The 24,055-nt window shown below is 30.1% G+C and overlaps 1 protein-coding gene and 1 long non-coding RNA gene across 2 annotated transcripts in view; one reads left to right on the forward strand and one right to left on the reverse strand.

Annotated features, from left to right (window-relative positions):
- Positions 1 to 2,889: 2,889 nt before the first annotated feature.
- The window catches only part of LOC107063629 (glutamate receptor ionotropic, kainate 2), a 46,443-nt gene continuing 25,277 nt past the window's right edge, over positions 2,890 to 24,055 (reverse strand). Inside the window, exons 3-16 of the mRNA XM_015315539.2 lie at positions 14,880 to 15,035; positions 14,253 to 14,470; positions 13,499 to 13,798; positions 11,677 to 11,778; positions 8,967 to 9,140; positions 8,243 to 8,461; positions 7,941 to 8,156; positions 7,776 to 7,860; positions 7,531 to 7,669; positions 7,300 to 7,437; positions 5,305 to 5,503; positions 4,985 to 5,216; positions 4,446 to 4,714; positions 2,890 to 4,178 (exon numbers count right to left, since the gene is read on the reverse strand). Of these exons, the coding sequence (XP_015171025.2) occupies positions 3,942 to 4,178; positions 4,446 to 4,714; positions 4,985 to 5,216; positions 5,305 to 5,503; positions 7,300 to 7,437; positions 7,531 to 7,669; positions 7,776 to 7,860; positions 7,941 to 8,156; positions 8,243 to 8,461; positions 8,967 to 9,140; positions 11,677 to 11,778; positions 13,499 to 13,798; positions 14,253 to 14,470; positions 14,880 to 15,035 (2,684 nt within the window). The 3' untranslated portion in view covers positions 2,890 to 3,941. The remainder of the gene's footprint in view (positions 4,179 to 4,445; positions 4,715 to 4,984; positions 5,217 to 5,304; positions 5,504 to 7,299; positions 7,438 to 7,530; positions 7,670 to 7,775; positions 7,861 to 7,940; positions 8,157 to 8,242; positions 8,462 to 8,966; positions 9,141 to 11,676; positions 11,779 to 13,498; positions 13,799 to 14,252; positions 14,471 to 14,879; positions 15,036 to 24,055) is intronic.
- On the forward strand, positions 9,167 to 11,341 carry LOC149033467 (uncharacterized). The gene is made up of 3 exons (XR_016178862.1): positions 9,167 to 10,000; positions 10,083 to 10,195; positions 10,784 to 11,341. It is a non-coding gene; the product is annotated as an uncharacterized LOC149033467 (long non-coding RNA).

The following is a 24,055-nucleotide window of genomic DNA, read 5'->3' on the forward strand; positions in this document are numbered from 1 at the left end:
TCGGTTATCGATCGTGTAGTACGTATCGTTAAAACTCGATTGAGTCGCTTCTTCTTTCCTGATTAATCTCTTTAAGTATGATTATTATTGTTATTAGTATTGTTATTATTATTATTATTATTACTATTATTATTATTATTGTTACTACTACTGTTATTATTTATTATTTTTCTTACTATCCTATACTCGGATTCTTAACGATCGATATATATATATATGAGATTTGGGATCACGTTGCTTCTGTTTTTGAAATCTGATTTCTGTTCTCCTCCTCTACTTCTTTCTCTTTCTTCTCCTCCTTTCTCCCTCTCTCTTTCTCTCTCTTTCTTTTTATCTCTATCTAATTTTTTTTTTTTTTTTTTTTTTTTAAGAAGGATCTGCAGATCTCGAGGCGACATCAGGGCGGTTCCTGATTTCGTGCACCTGTTGTTTTTGTCGGCGTGCGATAAGATCGGCACAACGACTGCATTCCCTCTCTCTCTTTCTCTCTCTTACTTTTTTTTTTTTTTTACTTTCTTTCTCTCTCTCTTTTTCTCGTTGATGTTGTTCCTCGTGCCCGAAGCCTGTGCCACGAGCAAAGGTACTATTAAGGTATCATTACGTTCGCCCGGCTGCCACGCGGTTATTCGAAACGCGAGTAAGCCAACTCTTATCCTTTTTCTTAGATCGCCGAAATATTTGTTCGAGAGTCATCGAACGTACATAGTAAACTACAATTTTATTTTCTAGATTATTATTATTGTTCCACATTTAAGAAAATTCATATCTCATTTATTGTTCTCTTATTCAACGTTCATCATTATTAATCGATTCATTGTAATGTTTATTTATACTTTATATCACTAGCTTTCTTATAATATTTGATTATTGAGAAAATAATTAATAATCTCTCTCGTTTAATGGATTTTCTTTCTTTTATATTTTACAGTCACATAGGAATATTTCTTCTATTTTTTTTTTTTCAAATTAAAATTTTTGTTCGTTACATTGGTATAATTGAATGATCAAATTTAAAGTGACAGTTTTCTAGAACATGAGATATTATAGGTGTATATAAAGTAGGGAAGAAGAGAGAGAAGAGAAAAATCGTATTGTATATTTAAATACGCGTGTATGTGTATGCGTATGTGTGTGTGTGTGTGTGTGTGTGTGTGTAAGTATATAGAAACGCTTGTGAATCGGTCTTAGGATCAGCCAAGGATAAAGATGTATTGTAGATAAGCCGAGAGCGAGAGTACGTACACCTGCGCAACGGCGAGTCTCTCTTGGAACAGGCCGTAAAACTTAATTAACCCCTTCGTCGAAGGAAGATTTATTTTCCCTCGACGATTTCGCACCGATCCGAATACGTATTACGTCCGTCTAACGTTCACATTCCTATCTAAAGATTTCAAGAAATAACAATGAGAAAGAAAATCCCTCCCCATTTTCTTACAAATATTTGTATTTGTGTATATATATATATATATCTGTCTGTTTGTCTGTCTCTATGCAATTTATTTATTATCGTAAAACAATGTATTGCAAGCATACAAAATTTTACAATAAAAATAAAAATATAATTGTAAGAGAGAACATTTTCTAAATATTTATATCTGCAACATTGTTCGACGTATAAGTAATAAATTTTTAATGATATTTATTATTATTGTTATTATTAGATTAAAATGAACATTTTTATAATAAGAGATAATTTAGAATAATTTACGTACTGCAACTTAAGAAGAAAATATGTTAGCTAGAAAGGAAAATGGCTCCCTCACTTTACACACATACACACACACACACACGTATTATATACAATATATACGTATAACTATTTTCATCTTCCTTAGTTCAGAACTCTTGGTACGTTGGTATGGTTTTTGCCCTGTAACGAGCTCTCGTCTCACTTGGAAACTTTAACTACTATGTACCTAGTGACGTACGGAGTACTTAATTCGAGCCTGTGTGTACACGCGTGCCTTCGAGATCTTTTCTTCAAAATGTTCTTGAAAGACAGAAAGAGAACGAAATAATAAACGAGGAAGGATAATAAGAGAAAGGAAGAAAGAAAGAAAGAAAGAGAAGGGATGTTACTTACATCCATTTTCGGCTAATTATACATCGTCCCTTCGTAAGAGGCACTAAACTTCAGCGGTGTGATCGTAAAAGACACGTCACGAGGAAAGGGCTGCTTCCTTACGAACATCATAATGTATTAGTGTATCTGTGTATTATTTGTGAGTGAGAAAGAGAGAGATAAAGAAAGAGAGAAAGTTCGCTTTCATAAAAAGCTCTCACGGTGTAACGGGACGGGTTCGCAAAAGGGCTAACTGGTTAACCGCTCGTTCGAGCGCCAGTAAACGTTACCCGTAATCGTGTTACAGCCTTTTATTGCGGCAATGAAAAGAAGTATTAATCGATGTACTTACACCTTTATCACTCGAACGAACCTCGGGTCCCGGTGTAATCCGATTTTCGGACGTTTCGACCGACCTCTCTCTTTTGGATCCTTTTTCGGTATTTTTTTTTCTTTCTTTTTTTTGTCTCTTTTTTTAGGAAGTGCCTTATGCAATCATCATCGTGAAAAGTTATTGCCACAATTTTGTTTTATCTCACAATAGAGGAATATCATTAATTTTTCATACGGTTTTGTATGAATGGATCATAAAAATTTTCTATTTAAATTTATTTCTAACGGGCTTATGGAGTGGCTATTTGCTTAATTCGTGAATTATGAATAATTGGCCAAGTTAGTTTGCGAATGAATAGCTTAAATAATTGGGAGCATCGTGGATTTAATGTTAAAGTAGATTAAATAGATAGGTAAGACTTAATGTTATTATTACTTTTTTGGAAGTGATAAAGTTTCATTTGACTATATAGAAAAATATTTCAATTCATTGATTCAGAGATTATATATTGAAATTTTATTAATTATATTCACACGCATAATCAAAGTTAATTCATATTTATACTGAATACATGTTTATTATTATTCACCGCATAGTTTTTTTATTGTTCGAATTTCAAGTATTTACTTATGTAATAAATTACTTTGATTACGAGTTTGAAATATTTAAAAAAGAAAAAGAGCTAAATTGGCTTATTTGAAATTGCTTGCCAAGGGTTTAGTTATGGGGGTATTCAATTTTCTGTTCTTTTTAAAAATAATGGTATTATAAAAGTCGAACAAGTTAATCCCCTCGTTCTACCAAAAGAGACACCTTTTAACAAGAGAAGATTAAAAAGATTCTGCGGTGTGTAGCTGTAAACTATCCATGATGCTGCTTTTCTTCATCCCTAAGAAAAGTCCCTTTGGCAACAAAGACACAAAGGACATGCCGCTTGCTTTTACTTGGTTTACTTTCGAAAGAGGAAGATGAAATCCGGGGGTTTGACAAAAGGGAAAAAGGACTGAGGGAAAAAAAGAAAACTTCACCGACAATTTCTCGGAACTAAAATGCCCTTGAACCAAAGGCCACGGTTGGTTAGTGCCATTGTAGTCTAGTCCAAATATTATTGGATTTTATCCTGGACCTAGAGTCACGATTTTTTTCGGCTTTTTTCTCTTTGTTGTTTGTTGCAGCAATGATGACGTTGACGACTTCATGCTTGACTTTTAAAATATCGTATGAATTTGTATGAACTTTTTTGAAAAAGAAAAATTTCGAAAATACATTTTGTTTGACTTTTTCATAATAATTTTCGTTTTTTTTTTTTTTTTTTTGGTAAGTCTATGCAGTATAAAATTTTTTTCTTCAATTTTTTAAAAAATAATCTTAATTATTATATGATAAGTAATGTTTTAATTTTTTTTTCTTTTTGCAATTAACAAAATCAAATTAAAGATTGATTATATTACATACGTCAAATTATTTCAAATCAATTTCTAGCACAAATCATATTATAACTTGTAAACTTTTAATTAAAAAAAAAAAAAAAAAAAAGAAAACACCTTAATTAATTTTCCTATCATTGCCACGATTGTTAGTATTGTTCTTATCGAATTTGTCTAAAATATCCAATCGTAGAAATGAACCGACTATGGATCGTGCCGTTGATGTTGCTCTGCCAATACCACCTTCCATTGAACTACTAGCGCTACTACTTTTCGCTATTTTCACTGGTTTCGTATCGAGAGTAATGTTCACGGCGAATTTCAATTCCGCAACGAAAGCTTCCCAAGGAGTGATCTGTAGCAAAAGAAAAGAAAAAGAGAAAGAAAAAAAAGAACATCAAGTATTAAGATTAATGGTTAGTGTTAAAAATTTCAAGCAAGTAAAATTTCCTAGAAAGATTTTTCGAATTTTTTTCTTCTCGTTTTTTTTTTCACTCGACTAGAGAAAAAATATCGATAAAACTTCGATTCGTATTCCATTCGCATCAATTTTATCGTCGAATCATCGAGTGTTATAAAAATTTTGATAGAATTACAATCGATAAAAGAAAAGACTACTAACCTTTTCTTCGACGGCAACTTTGCGTATGTTCCATAAAAATTCAAATATTGCTATGACGAAGGATGCGGCGCAACCGCACATTAAAACGAGAAAAACACCACCGACATTGGGTAAACCTAATTCTATCGAGTTAGCATCTTTATCACTGTCATCTTTTTTACATTTTCCACCGCCACGTTTTTCCCACCATTTTGTTTTTAATTCTGAAAGTGTACCCTTTTCCTGTAGAGTTAATATTGCTCCACTTATTGGAGTTCTGTACGGAGAATCTAAAAATAAGAATTAAATTAAATAGAAATTCTTTCGTGCGTTAGGACGTTATTATTTGGCACGAGTATCGTGCCAGATAAATTTCTTCGTAAAAACGTATCATGGTGTACAACCCCTATACGGGTCAGTCGTTCGTACGAAACGACCCGTACAATGATCGCTATTAACGAAATGATTTATTTAAAATTAAAATATTGTAATATCTAGTTCATGTATTTATTTTTATCATTATATATACGATTAGGTTATTGTTACCAATAGTTACTTACTACGTATCAAAGCGATCCCATAACCCTTGTTATCAATCAACGAACCAATTTGTTGCAGATCACAATTTCTTTCCATTTTATATTCGATTGTAGTTGATTCCATCAAAAATGCATATCCTTGTTTTTCTTTGAGCACACGTTCGACACCTTCGTCGTTAGTAGCAGTAAATACACTTGGCCTTGCTTCCGACATGGTAGCCCACATACGTTGATAAGTAGAATAATTTGAATCCTATATAAAAAGATAATGATCAATAATTCTTAATCCATTTAAAAATTGATCAAATGAATTAACGTATTCGCATTTAAATAATGATTACTCTAAAAAAAGAGGAAGTTGAACCACCATCGATTGCACCGTATTTGATCTTAGTTTGTTTAGCGAGCTCTTCAACGTTCGTTATCGGATTGTCCATTTTGTCGATGGTCAGAAAAGCTGCCAAGTTTGCTGTGTACGATGATACCATGATCAGTGTGAAAAACCACCACATTCCAGCAACCATACGTACCGATGGTGCTCTAAAATTGATTAGCATCCATGTTTAACTAACTATCATCACTTTTGGTTTAACACATAGCAAATAGATCACGAAATATCAATCATCAATTCGTATTATACACATTAATTATAAAATATTGATCTATCGTTTAACGAATAACGTTAGGTTCCTAATTATTTATCTAAACAATCCAAATCCGAGTAGCTATCTACGCATGTCAAAATGATGAAATATAATAGCATACTTAATCAAACACGAAAATATCTGATAATCAATATACATTATCAAATCGGATCATAAATCAATGATTCAAAATTACCTAAAAGTAATCGAATTTTGGAATCATAAAATCAAACATTAATTATCATTAACAGTCTACATTTTAAATATCAAATGAAATAATTAACATTCATAATTTCGATAATTATCCAAACACTTTTTGCGTTGATTAAGAAATAGAAAAATAAATAATGAGAAACAATATAAAATATCTAAAAGTAGAGGTTTGGAACGCATATAACGTTTCCTAATTAAGCAAAGGCTAAAGGGCCAGGGTATGTAAATGGTCTCTGTTTGTTGACGATCCTTCTTGTACGCGTGCGCACATAAATGAGTGTACGTGTACGTGCGTGTGTATGTGGTGTAGTGTAGTGTAGTGTAGTGTTTGCTACCGTCTCTTTCTCTCTTATTGAACGAAGAACACGAGGTTCTCTGCGTAGAAGAGTCTCCACCATGGGGGGGGGGGATAGTGGCGGGGCAACAGGCAAAGAGGTATGAGGTATAAGGGTTAAGATAAAGGTAGGTGGGTGAGGGGGGATGTATAGAAGGTAGAGGAAGAGGAAGACGACGGCAGTTAGGTGTCTTTGGTTGGTTGTCTCCCAGTATGTGGTGAGCAAACATGCACGATGTCACGGACAGAGAGTTAGCGCCGTGCCGGCGCTAATAAGTGGGAAGCCGACTCAAATACGTCCGGCAAACAGCGCCTCGTTAAGCTTAATTGTCGTGACTAAAAAAAAAAAAGGAACAGAAAAAAAAAGAAACGGGGAGTCCTCGTTCCCAAAAGAAAAACAAAATTATAAAAAGGAAGAATCAGAGGAGAGCAAGTTTAAATCTTTTTGTTAGCCAACTAACTTATTTCTTAATTTGATTATTGTTGTAAATTAATTTTATTATCTTTGTTTTTTGTTGGAAGGTAAAAGTTAGATCGATTAATAATAATAAGGTCTTTTAGGATTTGAATTTTTCGTTCACTATAACCGAATTTGCATTTTAAATATTTAGCGAGTTATTTTTTCTCTTTTTAATTAAGTATTTTATAAGAGAATCTCTTTTTTTCTTGGTTTTATGTTTTTTTTTTAAATAAATTAATGTTTTTATTTTATAATTATATGTTTATGGGAATTATTAAGATATAGGTTTTAAGTTGAGTTATAGAGTATTATGAAGATATTGGAATTCGTTGGCTTCAATTTCAGAATATGTAGAATTGTGAATCGTTGATTCGGTTGGTTTCCTAAAGTTGTGAAATTTAAATACAGAGATTTCTGAATAACCAGGTCACGTGCTTATGATTCTGGATATAGCTGAAGATTTAATGTTATTAGGATAGGGAATCAGGCTTCTGTATATCCGGCTTATCGAATTCAAGTATTGGGAAAGTGAAATTTGAATAGTCGAATATCTCTACGGATCTAAATGAGAGTTTTAAATAGCACTATCATTTCTAGACTCATTGAAACTTGATATTAAACTTACATTTGTATCTTATCAAAAACTTGCAGATTATTATTACTTAAAAAATAAATTAATACTTACTGAGGAAGAATGTCTGAACCTTGTTGCATAAGAGAACCCACGGTCAACCATAAAGAATTCTTCAAATCAAAATTATTTTCTAATTCTTCAGGATCAGGATTACATGGATGAGGATTATTCCACTCTCCTGGTGCCATTCTAAAAAAAAAAAAAAAAAAAGAATTAGACAAATTCACAAATTAAATTTCTTACACGTTTTCCTTATCAAGATACTTTAATCGTTTTATTTACCTGGCTTGCACGTACAACATCAAAGAGACTATCAGATAAGCAGTAGCCATGTAAATCCAAACATCCGTAGACAACGGTTTAAGGAAAGAAAATAGTTCAGGTTTTTTCTCTTCTGGTTTACTGAACAAAATACTGATACCTGTTAAAAGAAAATAAAACAAGAAAAAGAAAATAATTATCCTTTTAATTTTTAACAATAAGTATAAAGATCAATTATTTCGATATTAATATATTTATCGTTATACCTAAATTCATAAATGGCATAGTAAAATCTACTGCACTCTCTCTAGCTGATGTTATAGTCAAATCACATATGGCAAGATCAGCTTCCTAAAATACACCCGTTCGTTCTTTTCACGAATTAATGACAAACGTTTGATAATTTAGATTTCACAATTACTGTTACTTACGTGATCCAAGAGTAGTTTTATCAAACCATTCCAAGATTTAGTTTTAGGTACGTAAGAACCGTATTGGTTATCAGGTACCAACATGAACGAATATTTGAATTTAAGAATTTTTGCAATATTCTCGATCACGTCTATGCAATATCCTTCGTAATATTTTTTATCGATAGGCACACCTCGTGTTGATCCATCTGTCACTTCTATCACGTATGGTTCACCCTATAAAATGGGTTAGTTTTTTCTTAATTTAGTTCAAATGTTATTTTAAATGATTTTGATTATTTATTAAATATTATTTAGTTTACCACTTTAATGGCAATCTTAAAATGATTTTGTTCGATAGATTTGAACAAGTAACTTTCGAGTTCCTGTTTAGTACGAGTAGAATGAACACCTTCATCATCCCAATATCCCATTTTTATACTGTTGAAACCTCGGAAATCCAAAAGTTGAAGACTGAAATCTCGTCTACGACCAATCTCGTCAATGCTGATTGCTCCTGTCATCTTCCCTTCTATGGGTACCTGTAATAATCGATTATTAGATTTGTGAAAGATCTTAATTCTTGATTTTGAAAAGTGGAGACAGTATTCTAACTTCAGTTTTATTTCATTCAATCAGTTAAAAAAGAAAACTATTTTATCAATATTTTAAAACATTTATTTGTTGATATTTTAAATTAAATCGGTCGGCGTATAAGAATAATTTATTAATATTTATAATAAATACAGAATTTTGTTAGAGTTGAATAGTAATTTTATTAAAGGAATAAACATTTATTTAAAATATTGATATATTAATAATGATGGTCAAGAATAAATTGCAATTTTTAATAATATATGTTTAAATCGTAGAAATTTAGAATCTGACTATATAAATTTTTATAAAGTATATTTTTCACAAGTGTAATCTGAGAAATTGTAGGTCGGTAAATACAAGATTCGTGATTTTATTCGTCGATATAACCACCATGGTCTTCTTTTATAAAAGGGAAAAGATGTCAGTTAAGAGATTAAACATTAAGTTTACCTCTCGTATGATGCTGGTAATGTTGGGACCTGCTTCATATTTCTTTTCATCGTCGCAAGAGAGCGGTACCGGGATGATAGGAATAGGATCACCATTATTTTTGTTTCTATCATTAAGGATATTCAATGCGTTGTATAAAAGAAATACAGCATCGTAAAGGGCCGCACTTTCTGCCTAAAAATATAAAAATATTTAAATTTGATCCATTCAATGTCATCTTGACTATAATTTTCTAAAAAATTCACTTTTCATTTCACACGATTTTATTTTATTATTTTATTTTATTTGTACATTTATGAATGTTTCTACATTACGAATATGAACGAAAGAACGATTGAATTATGTTAGATATCTTGCGAAGTATATTAATCATATTTTTCATAGATAGGGGAAGTCAAATGTAATTGTATTCGAATCAATCAAAATATTCTGTATCGTTTTTATCTATTCACAGGTAAAATAGGTGTGAGTTAATTCCCAATGCGTGAGTTTACGTCAATCAGAAGCATTAAATAAGCCAATAATTTTGCTGGACAACCCGTATAGTTCATTTAACATTCCTTCACAAGTCGAGTTTGTGCGATTTGATTAAGTACCATTGTGTGTCGAATAAACGAAGCGATAATAAACGACAAAGATGATACGATCGTCGGTATGTCCATCTTATGATCTTCATTAATATTTCATTTTAATTAATACGTTACAATTTTCAAATAAGTCTTTTTCATTTTTCGATTACTGTGTTTATACGAACATTATTATTGTAAAAGTAATGGGAGAAAAAAATACAAAAAAATGGTTGCTATATGTTTTTTTAAAAATAGAGACAGCAAACATACGACGTATCGAAACCGCGTTATTCCCCCGTATTTGTGAGTGTAAATGTGTGTATGAGTAAATACACGGTCTAGGTCACGTTGTTTATATTCACTTCGTTTGTACTTAAAACAGAAAAAAAAGGGTCAAACCTTCAGTTTCGTTCCAACACTCGTCTTGTTAACACGTAGAAAATTTAGCAGCTTTTTAAAACCATTGTAAAGAATTTTATAAAATTAGTATATAATAATTATTGAAAAAGTAAATTCATGATTTATTGATGTTCATCTTTGTTTTTAGGTACACCGTTTAGGTCACATCGTTATTTATCGTATACGGTTCTTTGAATAATATTGAAAGTAGAGGACAAGGCCAGAGCTTCATTTGCGTTCCAACGTTCGTTTAGTTAACAGGTAAATAATTTACTGTGAATAAAATTAAATAATACGGCAACACAAGAATATGTATTTAAAAAAAAATCTTATCTCCGTAATTTATTTTATATTATTTTACGAAATATTATTTAACAATTATTTACTTTTTATAAAAAGTATTGATGTAAAATTCAATGCTTCTTTATTATTATCAGGTCTCATTGCATTCATTTGCATTTCAACGTTCGTATAGTTAAAACATAAATAATTTATTACGAATAAAAAATCGTAAAAATAAATAAATTTCTTTCTTTCGTGAAAAATATCGAAGTGCATAAAATCAATGCCAAAATTATTATTCCTTATATTATATTGGGGGAAAAAAAAAATTAATTTCTAATGAAAAACAATATCGATGTGTAATAAATGTTTCGCTTTTTTTTTCTCTTTTTTTTTTTTGATTAGGTTTCATTAGTATAGAATAAAAAGAAAAAAAAGAAGATTTTTATAGGATTGTAGAATGTAAAACGAATCTGGTAGTAGATAATGAAAAGAGAATTAAGGTGGTGTCGTCAGGTGTTCCTAAGCACCGTGTCGTGAGTAGATTCCGAGGAACGAGTGTTTCAGGTTCTATCTTCGAAACGGCATATACCGGTTGCGGGCCATCGTGCTACAGAGTTAATGAAGAAATTACCTCGAGCGGACTTTTGAAAGCGGACAAGCAAGCAAGCGCGTTTAAACAATTGTTTCCGCGTGGAGTCTCGAGTAGACGGAAAACGAGTTTATTATAAGCTCGACGAAAGAGCCATGATTAAAACATGCTGATACATGCGGTACTATCACAACGACCATGACCGCACAACTAACGACGACAACCACCAACGATGATGACGACGACGTTCTTGTTGACGGGTCAACACATTTTCATTTAACTTTTTATACTTTAATATTTAATTTTCTCGTAAATATAATTCAACACATTGTATTTTCGTATAGTATAGGTTTTCTTAGTTGTCTTAAACAAATTCGTACGATTGAATAACGTTAATGCTTTTGTTTATTATATTGGTTTTGTACTAAATTTAATTGTTATCAGTTTTATAAAAATTTAGAAATATAATATTATAAAATAGATGTAAAAAATTATAAGAGAAAAGAATCATGCTTATCAACAAAAAATCTCTATACTAACAGCGAGAGTTAGTAATTAATCTAATAATTTAATAAGACTTAATTAGTAACGTTGAACATTCTGTCGATAATTTCTTAAAGTAAATAGTAAGTAAGTTTTAATTAACTAGGAAAGGATAAAAGAAGATACTTCGATAGAGTTTTGTTATATATATATATATCTATATATATATAGATTCATATTTTCGATGTAAATTACGAAAGACAAAAAAAAATACGAGAAAGAAATGAACTTACGAAATATCTCCTATTATCGAATCGGATTTAGTAACGATAGTTGTAAATTGGATGTATCGTATAGAGAATATTATACGAAATTGTGTAATTACCAAGTTAATTCCGTCGACATTGTTCTGCCTCAAGCTGAAACCGGTAATGTTACCCTGGGTCGTGCCATTTCGTATTTCAAGAATCGGTAGTTTCGAGGAGTCCTGCGAATCGAAATTGGTAAAAGTGGTATCGCGATAGTGGTGACGGTGGTGATGGTGCTGGTAGTGATGGTGGTGGTGGTGGTGGTGGTGGTGGTGGTGTGGAGTTTGGAGATATAATATAAGGACATTATTTTCAAGAATGTCTACGGCACACGTTGAAATTTCTTTTCTATGTGAAATCGAGCCAAGTCGTCGAGCCTTTTTCTAACATAAACGACGAAGACTATTACAGGAGGTTCATCCTTGAGAACCATTTTTCTAACTATCCAGAGTCTGTCGCATGATCGAACGATTTGCACTGCTGCTACTCCCTTTTTAATGGCCCATTAAGATCAACTTTATTTCTATCGGAAATCAAGTAAGAAAAGAAGAAGAAGAAGAAAAAAGAAAAAAAGAAAAATAACAAAAAGAATTGGCACGCTTATCACTAGAAAAAAAAAAAAGAAACTTACTTCGATAGAACTTTTTTAATGGAGGAGTAAGATTAAGGTAACCCACGTTTTGCTTCTTTAAGAATATACTCGGTTAAAATTTCATCTTTTAAAAAGAAGCACACAATTTTTTTGTCTTTTTTATTTGAAATATCTTTCCAACAGAGATTGTTTATTCATTTAAATTACCGAAAAAGGCAGAAAATTTGTTCTCGTAATGTCTATCAAATTTTTAAACAACGATAATTATTTTGAAATGTTTCTGAAAATATTTGATTTATTTATCGTCAATCGAAACGCGGCAAATTATTTGTTATTTTTAATCATCTCATAGGGTTTATTTCGTTTTAATTTAAAGGATAAAACGATGAATAACTGAAATAGCTGAAAATTTGTGTAATATTCGTTTTATCTTTATAGACAAAATTTTTTGTATTTTATTTTTTTCAATATTTCTTTTTTTCTTTTTTAATTGAGATATATAGTCTCTCCTAATTCTCACTAGTGCCCTCTCCCACCTGTAAGAAAATATATTAAAGTTTATCATCGAACATAATTCATAGGACTTTTCTTTTAATCGTTTATCTTTCGTGGTGCTTGTGCTTGCACGTAGAAAATCAATAAGCGATCAACAAGTAATTTAGCCGGGGATCGTCGAACAACGCGTTCGGAGAAGAATAATTACATTGTTTCGACATAATGAAGTAGTAAATACGAAGTTATCGGTAAAACGATCAATGAACATCCGCGAGTAATGGAGGTGAAATTTCGAACGATGTATCCTTCGTGTCGAAACGATACAACTATCGATTTAATATCCGATTTATGGACGATACATACTTATCGACTTGGCTCGAAATTGATTATTAAAAACCATATCAAATAATATAAAAAAAAAAAAAATGAAAAAAAAAACGGTAAAGCTGATGAAATCAATGAAAATTAAATTTTTTTTCTGATAAAAGCGTCATTCCTTAATTTACGTTCTTTACGTGAGGAATTTATTTTCATTTAACAAAAAAAAAAAAGAAAAATTACATTACATAAAAAAGCCGACGTGTAATTGTAATTAAAAAAGGTTTAAACGAAAAAAAATATATATTTAAAAAATTCTATGTATTCGAATGTATACAAATTATATTTCCTATCGTAAGAAATTATTGTTAAAATTCTGTCTATATTAAATATTATTATTCATTAATATAATTTTTTTTTCTAATTGAATAAAATTATACGAGACGTAAATGAAGGAATGTAGGTGTGTAATATATACGAATGATAAATAATACCATGTAAGTTATGATGAAATTCGTGTATTCACGAACCAAATTAACTTCCTTAGCTTGATGGAATACGTGCATTATATTTTCAGGTTTAACATCGATAATAATGTTATCGATCGGCAATGTACTGATTTCCTTTAATGTCGAACGATAATTAGGCCCGGTACCAAGATGACGAATGGTGATTGGATTATCCTTATCCCTCTTCATAGTGAGAGCCTTTTGAATTCGTGAAAGGCCGTCGTTGGTTTCGTAAATCGCAACGAAGCTTTTCCATTCGTTCCAAACCACAACATCCGCGATAGCCTGGAAAGAGATTACCAAGTTTAAAGCGGTCCTTAGATTTTTAGATTTTGGAAAAACTTTTCTTCTTTTCGTATGATATCTCACAAGAAAATAAGTATGGTAGATATTAAGAAAAGAAGTAAGGGAAAAAGGAACAAAAAAGAAAAGAAGTATTAAAAAGGTGTCCCTTTTTTTTTGTTATCGAAAATCGATCGATGGATATTTAAGGACCCTTATCATCTTTTTATATTTTTTCTTTATATAGTATCTTTCTTTATAAGGTGAATTAATATTTCAGTTCGCGTTTTTTTTTTTATATTAAATTACAGTTTCTGTTAGAAAAATAAATCGAGCATTTAAATATGATGTATTATTTATTATTATTATTATTATTACATTTTTTTTTTTTAATTGTAATAGAGATGGTATGAGATATTAATTATTTTCATAAAAATGTAGATTTAATAAATCTTACCTTGCTTATCATTTCACTATCAGGATAAATATTGATCGTCATAGGTGTTGGATTAATCGGATTACCCTCCTCATCTAAAATTAATTCCTTGTGTTCTCGCCAAACATATTCGAAGTGTGGTATATCGAAACGAGCAGCTATACTCGCAACTATACCTCGTGTATATGGGCTTGAGGGCCCAAAAATTGCCGCAACGCCTTCTTCCAAAAGTTCGCAGACTGTGGAAAAGCAACTGAGTTAGATAAAGAAATAGAAAGAGAAAGAGAAAGCAAATCTTTACAACTTGGAGTTACCACGAGAGTGCTTGTGAAAGATTTCACCCGCAAAAAAAAAGAATGAAATAAAGAGAGAGAGAGAGAGAGAGAGAGAGAGAGAGAGAGAAAGAGAGAGAAATAAAAAGAAATAAAGGAACTGCGAGCAAAGGACTTTGATTTAGTAGCCGGCGGAAATACTTCACCTTGTCTTCTTTTTCCTCTTCTTCTTCTTATTGTTTTTTTTTTTTTTTTTTTTTTTTTTTACGTTGAAATGATAAAATTTAGTTTTATTTCTTGAATTTTCTTTAGATCTTATGCCATGACATTAATTTCATTAATTATTATGATATATTTTATTACTTATTAGACTTACCTGCCAGTTTCGTTTTAAAACTATCCGTACTGCTGTTCACTATTTTGATAGACGAACGTAATTCAAAGGCCGGTGCTGGATTTTCTATCGTCGTAGCGAATGTTGCTCTTTCGAATGCCTCTTTGAGCTCCATATCTTCTTGATGAAAAATTGCACCTAAAAATATAAATAAAAATATGAATTTAAATTTAAATTGAATTTTTTCTTTTTTTTTTTTTTTATCGAGACTATCATAGATAATAAGATCTCTATCGTACTTCTTCAATGAATTTTATTTTTGTATTGATGATTTGTAAAAATATAAAAATTTATATGCTAAATTAAGTGATCGTTTTAAAATGATAGTTCTTTTTTTTTATAATTATAATTATTTATTATTTCATCGTTTGTTTTGTTTTAATTAAAGGCGCGAAGCCAGTATGAAGAACAAACAATAGCGTAATTTGAAAATCAACTGGTGCTTACTTATCGGTAAATAGTAACGACCAACATATCGAAGACGGTGATGTAGAGAAATTCGAATTACAGCATGTAAACCACCGTAATTTCGCTTGGAATAATTTAATCCATAGACGAGCGTGTATGTCTGTGAGAGAACGACGACGATGTAATCACGCACGTTATTAGATTCGTGGCCATTCCATTTCTGTGACAATAATTCCTACTCTGGATACGTATTTCGAATTAATCGGTTAGAATCGACTAAATGTGGCTTTACCCTGCTTTGTATCCTGGCTAATATTCGATAATGTATTTATCATCCTTTTCATGCTTACCAAATGCTTCACACTCTACCATTTTTGTTTTATCGTTAATCAAAATTATTCCTAATTTCTTAACACATGTTCCAGTCATTTTATTTTATTAATCTATTTATTTCCTTCTTTTTTCACAAGTTTTTCATTATGCTTGTCAAATAATTTCTAAGTCTATTTAGTTAAAATTTACTTATAAAAAAAAAGTAATTAATATTTGAAAATAAATTTCTTTTTTTCAAACCATATATAAATTGGATAAATCAAAATTTTTATATTTGTATAATACATTTTAATTAATTTCTTTAGTATAATATTGTATATAATATGTATATAAAAGTATCGTTGCACAAATTTAATATATTTTTTCGGTTGGTGATACGAAATTATGTATTTCGACGATTAGGCACACGGGTTATTTTTATACTTCATTTATATATATATATATATATTTTAAATTCATTTTCTTCTTTTTTTTTCTTCTCTCAATTTGTCACACGGGCCGCATCATTGCAAACAAGTAGTATGTGGCAACGCGGTCTACTACCATTTTCAACATCGAGCCATTTCATTTTCTTTTGAAACTCTTTCCGGTGGCAGCTACGGCCGCTTCGGGTACCATTATATCGCGAATAAAGACTCCCGAGCCCGTAAAAGTCACCTTTAGCTACATATTCGCCAACTCAATGCTGTAACTTTTTAACGGCACGGTTAAGACACAGACACACGTCACACAGGCTTATTTTTTTTGAATTAAATATAAATTATACTACGTTCGTCGATTATTTGTATACAGCCATAGAAAAATCGATGTAGAAATGGGTGAAAAAAACTATTCATTCGATTGAATTAAATATAAACTATATATATTTTGCGGTATTTTGAAGTATTTATCGACTGGATCAAATTTTTACAATTTTTCGTATTATCAAAGACAAATTTTTCAAACGACATGTACGTAAAAATAATATATTTTGTTTTATTTAAATTTTAAATTATATTATATATTCTTGAGTTTTATTTTTTAAGCTTTTATTTTTATTAATTTTTATGATTATTTATTCATAATACAATATACATGTATTTATGTTTATAATAACTCGTGCAAATTGTTAAAAAATGGAGAATCGAATTGACGATAATTACGACGATAAACCACGACATCGCTGGATGTTTCAGTTACTAGCTCATCTAAAGTATAATATTGTTTATATGGATTTACCAATAACTATTGTCAACCTCTCCTCCATTTATATTGTGAGATGTAATGGTGCAATTTTTACCATAGAAAGCGATGGAAAGAGAGATAATATCAAGTTTAAATCGATCTGCACCCCTCGAACTTATGGGAAATCGTGAGAAATATGTGATAGTGTTGTATACGTTCGATTTCCATATAAAGGGACGTTCCTGGGATCAAAAAGAAAAAAGGAAAGAAGGAAATAAAGAGAAAGAGAAAAAGAAAGAGAAAGAGAAAGAAGATACGATATTTTTCAGCGTGCATTTTTGTTCGAGGACAATGCATCCTTTTTAAGGACGAAGAAAATGACTTCCATTTTGGTAAGAGTCATGTGATAAGAAAGATTCTACATATTTTTCCAAAAAATGTATTACAAATGATTTAAGGATATGCTTTCGCGGTAAAATTATTTTGAAAAATATCGAAGGAAGAAGTATAAAGGATAAGTAGTAATGGCGTAATATATCTCAGACATTTCGGTGATCATTATTGTAAGTTAAGAACATTATTGTGAAATTTATCTACAATACAAACCTAGAAAGTTTGACGTTTGAAAAGTAGTAAAAGTATGGTAGTGATCAGACATATTTTTCGTAACACGATAGAGATCCCTTATATATATATATATACAATAACATTAAAGTTTCATGATAAATGATTGTAAAATGAAATCACTATTGAGAAATATGTAAGCGAAGAACAAAAATAGTTCTAACTTTCTTATATCGATCATGAATTATGATCATAAGATTCTTTCCGATATCTTATATATCATGCTTATCTCACCTTGCAAGTTAGATTCAAGCTAAGTAAACTGAAGTAAGAAAAAGAAAAAAAACAACATGTGTGCAGATCACATGTGTTAGAAGTGAAACCTTCAAAAAACTAAGTTTCGAGAGAATGAGACGAATGCAGAAAATCAGGTGTAGGATAATTGTAGGGTTTATTTGTTATAATCTAATTATTATAATATTGTTACCACATTCAACAACTATTTTATGTTTTATTAACATATAATACGTAAAATATTACACAGTAAGCAAATTTTCAATTTGAAGAAATGAGACGAGTTGCTTATGGAATAGGAAAAAGTGTATAGCTATATTCTGTCTCATTCTCTTGCAGGCTCAATTCTATATGTTTGTCTCTTTTTCTCTTCTTATTTAGGATCTTGGTCGTTTCATAGACGTCCGCTGCTCTGTTACACTGCCGCCTACCGTTCCGTTACATCGCCACCTACCGCTCCGTTACATCACCGCCTACCGCTCCGTTACATTTTTTCAAATCACACCCATTCTAAAGAAGTTTTCACTTCAATAAAACAAAACAAAATTATAGAAGAAGAAAATTATTAGAATTTATATTGAATCAAGTAGTAAGAACTTAAAACATGTCAAACGAGTATCTTTTATGCGTGTTAACAATATCTTTCGATGTTACGCGCGTGGTTCTTCTATCTAAAACGGAAGAAACGATTTATTTATTTTTTTTCTTTTCTTTATTTCCTTTCTCGTAGAAAACCGAGGATATCTTTTCCATTCCTCTCTTTTCTTTTTTTCTATCTTTTTTTTTCTTTTTCCTGACGGTAAAAGTTTGCCGAGTTCTTGAAACCGTGGTAAATCCGCGAGTTCGCCAACGGGCGAATAGATATCTTCTTCAAAGAGGAATCTCCTCTTCTTCTTCTTCTTCTTCTTCTTCTTCTTCTACTACTTTCTGTTCTTGTTTTTTTTTCTTTTCTCTTTTTATTTTCTTCTATTTCTTATTTTAGTACTACTTTTACTTTTGAATCCGCGATACCGTTTCTCCGTGAGCATCTCGCTCGGCATTTTCTCGTCTACGCGAGGGAATGGTGTTTATCGGTGAACCAAGTTTCGTTGGTTAACGGTGCTAATTGCGACAGTGAAAGAGAGGGAGAGAGATAGTGAGAGAAAGAGGGAAAGAGAAAGAGAGAGTGAAACGAAACGAAAGCAAAGCCTAGGCGCATCGCATCGAGCCATTAAGACCTGTTGAGCTTCCAGTGAAACGTCGTGGTGTATATCCTTATTTCCTACTCTCTTTACCTTGTCTGATATTTTTTTTATTATTTTTATTTATTTATTTCTATTTGAATTTTCTAATCTTTTCTATTCTATCTTTCTCTTCGCTCTATCGAACTCTTCATATCGGTTTTTGTATTATATTATTTTTTTTATATATTTTATATGTAAATTTTTCATAGATATCTTTTCAATTTATTTTTTATTTTTTACCGCACAAGCGCTTTCATTTTTTTTTTCTTTATAAAATATTACATTATATTGTATAAATATTATATTTTCTCTCTTTCTTTTATTGTTTGTTTCGTTATTGCTTACTCTTTTTTATTATTCATTTAAATTTTATTTTCCATGTACGAAGTTAAACATTATAAGCATCGTTTTTATTTTATTTTTTTTTTATACCATGTTTTCATATAGAATACATTTTTATTATTTATTTTTTCTTCTTCGATTTATTGTTCAAAAAAACGAAAACATTTTATTTCGTACATTTTCTTTAACAAAATCTACCTGTAAATTGTGTATCATTATAATAAACATTTATGATACGATTATTATTATATATTATTTAGAAATTGTATTAGGAAATATAATTTAATTGAGAGTTGGATATTGTAATCTCTTGTCAAGGGGGTTGGGAAGGGGTAAAAGAGAGTATAGGGTGGGTAAGGGTGTTGTAGCCAAATTTACGTAAAGTTATTATCCAGGCCGGAAGTTATAATTTCGTTTGAACAGTTAAACGATAAATTTGTCTTCTTTCGTAAATTATGGAGATTGTAGATTTCCTTTCGTTCACTTTTTTCTTTTCTTTTCTTTTTTTCCCCCGTTGTTTTTCCCGCTTCACTCGTTTTTTTCTTCTATTATCAGATCTTTAAAAAAGAGGGAGTATTCATTGGGGGAAAAAAAAAAAACAGTACGAAAGAAAACTTTTACCGTGGGGAAAAGTTTTTCTCTCGGCCGAGAACTTTGTGCGTGTGTGCGTGTGTGAGTGTGTGCGTACGGCATGGTTGTTGTTTTTAAAATGGTAATTTCCAAAACTCGAAAATAAACTCGGTAATCGATGATTTATGCGTGTTCTCGATTACGCTCGCCCGTTTTGAAATTTAGAACATTCAACATTTTTTTTTTTTGCAATTCTTTGCAAGTTTTTATGAAATTTTTATTCCCTTCTCTTTTTTTTCTGTTATTTTTTTTTCCTTTTATTTTTTTATTTTTCGTTGACCCGTCAAACAACTCGATCGTGTGGTGGTATTTTATTTTCACTTTTTTTTTTTTACATTTTTTGTTTAAAACAATCGAAAGTCGAACATGACGAGGATTAATTGCAAAATATTTACCTCCGTGGAAACCAATATTCTTCTTCTTTATTTTTTGTATTTTTTATTTTATGTTATTTTACTTTGAACTAGAGAGAAAACTTCAGTTAACCTGCATGCATCGGCCATAACTTTGGTTAGGATCACAAACATTTTTCATAAGTTTTACCTGCATCATAGATATGTCGTACCTTTTTATCTTCGTTATACATATCGTCTTGATTGTGCATTTTTTGTGTTAGTACATTTTCTTCAGTAACATATGTGAGCATAAACATACATTTAAATATTCGCGTATACTTACATATAATTTATTAGTATTTTTGTGAACAAATTTTATTTGTTTTAAATTTCAATGAAATAAAAATAAGACATACATGCATATATAATATTTCTACAATCGTTGTAATTAAATTAATATTTTAAATCGAATAGGTCTGATCAATGATCGATCTTTTCTACTAGCGTTAAATCGAAATTATATCTGTCCAATACACGTGTCTTTCCTCTCATGAAGGATAAAGTTACAAAATTAATCGAGAAGATCGAGTTCCTCAAGAGTTTCAAGTTGTTCTCTTGCAGAAGTGTAAATTTTGTTGAAATAAAAAAATGAAAAAGAGAAACAAAAAATAAATAGAAAAAGTACAGTTAAACGAAAAACTTTTTACGACTTGATAATGACGGATAAAGATATTAGAAAGAGATAGACAAATAAATAAGGACGAAAAGATAATTTATTAAATATTTTTTTTTGTTAACAAAAATTATTAAAAATTATTTTCAAGTATTAAAATACGATTATTGATTATCATATATAAATGATTTTAAAAAAATATTTGTAAAAAATATTATCTCAAATTTGGTGGTACGTTGATATGTATCGTATAACGCGTTGAACAAATTTGGGAAGTAATTTAGGTTAATCCTAATGTAGATCCTGTCATTTCCGCTTAATGACAATAGCGAGGAGGAGAACTGTGCTCGTTCGATATACTCTAATTCTCTATCTCTTATATAATCATCTTTGTATTAATTAATTTCATTGAACAACTATTCAGTTTCGCCAACAATTAAAATACGTTGCGGTAATTCGGCCGGAACAGTCTTCCGTTTGGTATTTCCGTTAGATAATCCTAATGATTAATTTGAACAATGCCATTCCTAGAAACAATTGACGCATTTACTAATAATCGTAATGACGAAATAATGAACGGATTTAATGCTGATTTCAATCTAACCGTATTAAGAAAATATATATTCTATGTTTTTCATATTTTATCATTTATTAATAGTTCAATTTATAAATGATTAAGTATATATTTTATTTCTTTCTTTATTTTATTTAAATCACGAGAACCGTATTTTCGTTAAACGTTCAAAACTCATTTCTACGTCAAATGATATTTTTCATCAATGAATTTTTAATTTAATTTGATTTCTATTATAAAAGTTATTTGACTTTAAAACATCGTTAGGGTGGGTATAAACTTATTTTTTATCTTCTAATATAAGAAACGACGATTTAACTTTTTCGTTCGATTTAAATTCACGCTTTAGTAGCAAACAAATTTCTCCTTTATTCGAACCACACGTTTATTTCCTATCCCTTTCCAGTTCGAACTTTTATTAGGGTCTCTAACTCCGTAAGACATTCCAACAAGAAACGACGACGTGTCGTTTACCCCAAGTCCGTTTACTTGACAAATCGTTTGTCAAAGTCTCTTTATCACTAGTATATAATTCGTTCCACGTATTCTACTAAAAACCCTAACAGATTTCAAAAGTCTTTGTTAAAAGAAAATATATATTTCGTTGTTAAATATTTAATAATTCGATGAAAATAATTTAATAATGTTAGATCGAATTTTCGTTTTTATATATAATACAATTAACGTATAAATAAAAATACAAATAAAAAAAGATAATTATTAATTAATATATTATTTTATATATCACCTAGATAATTAATGCAATATATTTGGTTGCAATAAATGAAATATATGCAATGTAATAATTATTGCAATCTATGGATGCAAATAATTGATTATTTGAATGAATATTAAAATTTTGGGATTGAAGATATTTTATTTTTTGTCCTACCCCTACTCCCAACTATCTTTTTTTAAATTTTAACTACAACTCACGGTAATCAAGCTTTATATATATGTGCAGTTGTGTGAATGTAAGAAAAAGAGGATAAAGTGAGTAAATGAGAAAGAGTGAAGGAGTGAGAGAAAGAGAAAGAGAAGAAAAGAGAGAGAGAGAGAGAGAGAGAAAGAGAAAGAGAAGGTTTGTACGTCGCTTATCTGGACACGTAATGAAGCAAACCACGCGCGTTGCTTTGCTAAAGGGTGAAGGGTGAACGTGCAAGAGGAGGCTGCACCCACGGGGCAAAACAATAATTACGCGCGAACAATAGGACGAGCATTGTGCTCTTACGGTTAACAAATGAGCTCGACCTCCGACCACCATGAACGTGGAACGACGATTTTCCAACCTAGTTTCTGGCTTCTTCGATCATTTATACTCTCTCAGTTGGGTTTGCTATTATTATTTTCTCTTTTTTCTTAAAATAATTTGTTCTTTTTATCAATATCAATTTAATTCAAAATAATATAGAAATTTAAATAAGGTATAATATAGTATTATAAATAAATAAGAAAAATATTATATATATATAAATTATTAATACAACACTTGATATTAATGGTCGTAATAATAAAAATAATTAGAAATAGACATTTTTTTCTTTAAAAATTTCTATTATTAATCTGAGACTATTTCTATTAGAAAAACTTTATAATTTTCTCTTTAATATGATACATGAAAGGTATAAATAAATAATAAATTATCAATATTTAAAATAAATAATCGAAATAATCAAAATAATTAATATCTATGATAAATAAATATATATTTTAAATATAAATTAAATGAAATGTATTTCTTATTTTATTCTAATATTGTTTCAATAAATATTTTTCTCATTTTTTGTTTCTATTTCACTCTAATGGGATAAATAAAAAAAGAATTGGATAGGATCAATGTAAAATTCTTTCATGAATTTGAGACTTACTATCAATAACGAGTAACCGATCGAAGTTTCGGTTATGGTTGAAAGGTAGTAGCATACTTTCCAATGGTGTTGGTAATGTATGCCAGACACTACCAACTCAAGCAAACAAAATTTGCATAAGATTGTTAATAGAGGTGAATAATGCAAGTGAAAGATAGATGTAAAACAGAAAGAAAGAGAGACAGAGAGAGTGAAAAGGGGGAAAGAGATGTAAAGAGGGACGTAGACGAGAATGAAGGGTTCGTAAGAGCATCGGAAGGGAGGGTGGAAAGAGTGAAATTACATCGTACTACTCTACTCTCACCTTAAAAGGCTCTTCAACGGGAAAGACCTTTTCTTGAATCCCAAATGAATATTATAAATAAATTATCAAACTAGACGATCGATCACGAATGTCTTTCCTTCATTATCCATTTTATTTTATAACGCATTACGAAACAATATTATATCTTTCTTATATTTACGACAGTATAATTTCATCGTTACAAGTTACAAAGTATTATATTTATCAAATTTATTTTATTATTTTTTATATGAAGGAAGAATATTCCATTGCTTGTATTCGATCATAAGGATTTATTTATTATCAGTTATTTCATTCGTATGATATATTTATCAAATTTATTTATATATGAAAATGCAATGGAAAATAATTTTATAAAAATTAATGCTTTTTATATAAAAAAAAAAAAAAAAAAGATAAGAAACAATTTCATTTATATAATATTTTTGTTGAAAATTGTCTCTTAT

This window comes from Polistes dominula, unplaced genomic scaffold, assembly GCF_049000335.1.
Source record: "Polistes dominula isolate Pdom_NZ unplaced genomic scaffold, Pdom_raw_medaka contig_373, whole genome shotgun sequence".
Lineage (NCBI taxonomy): Eukaryota > Metazoa > Arthropoda > Insecta > Hymenoptera > Vespidae > Polistes > Polistes dominula.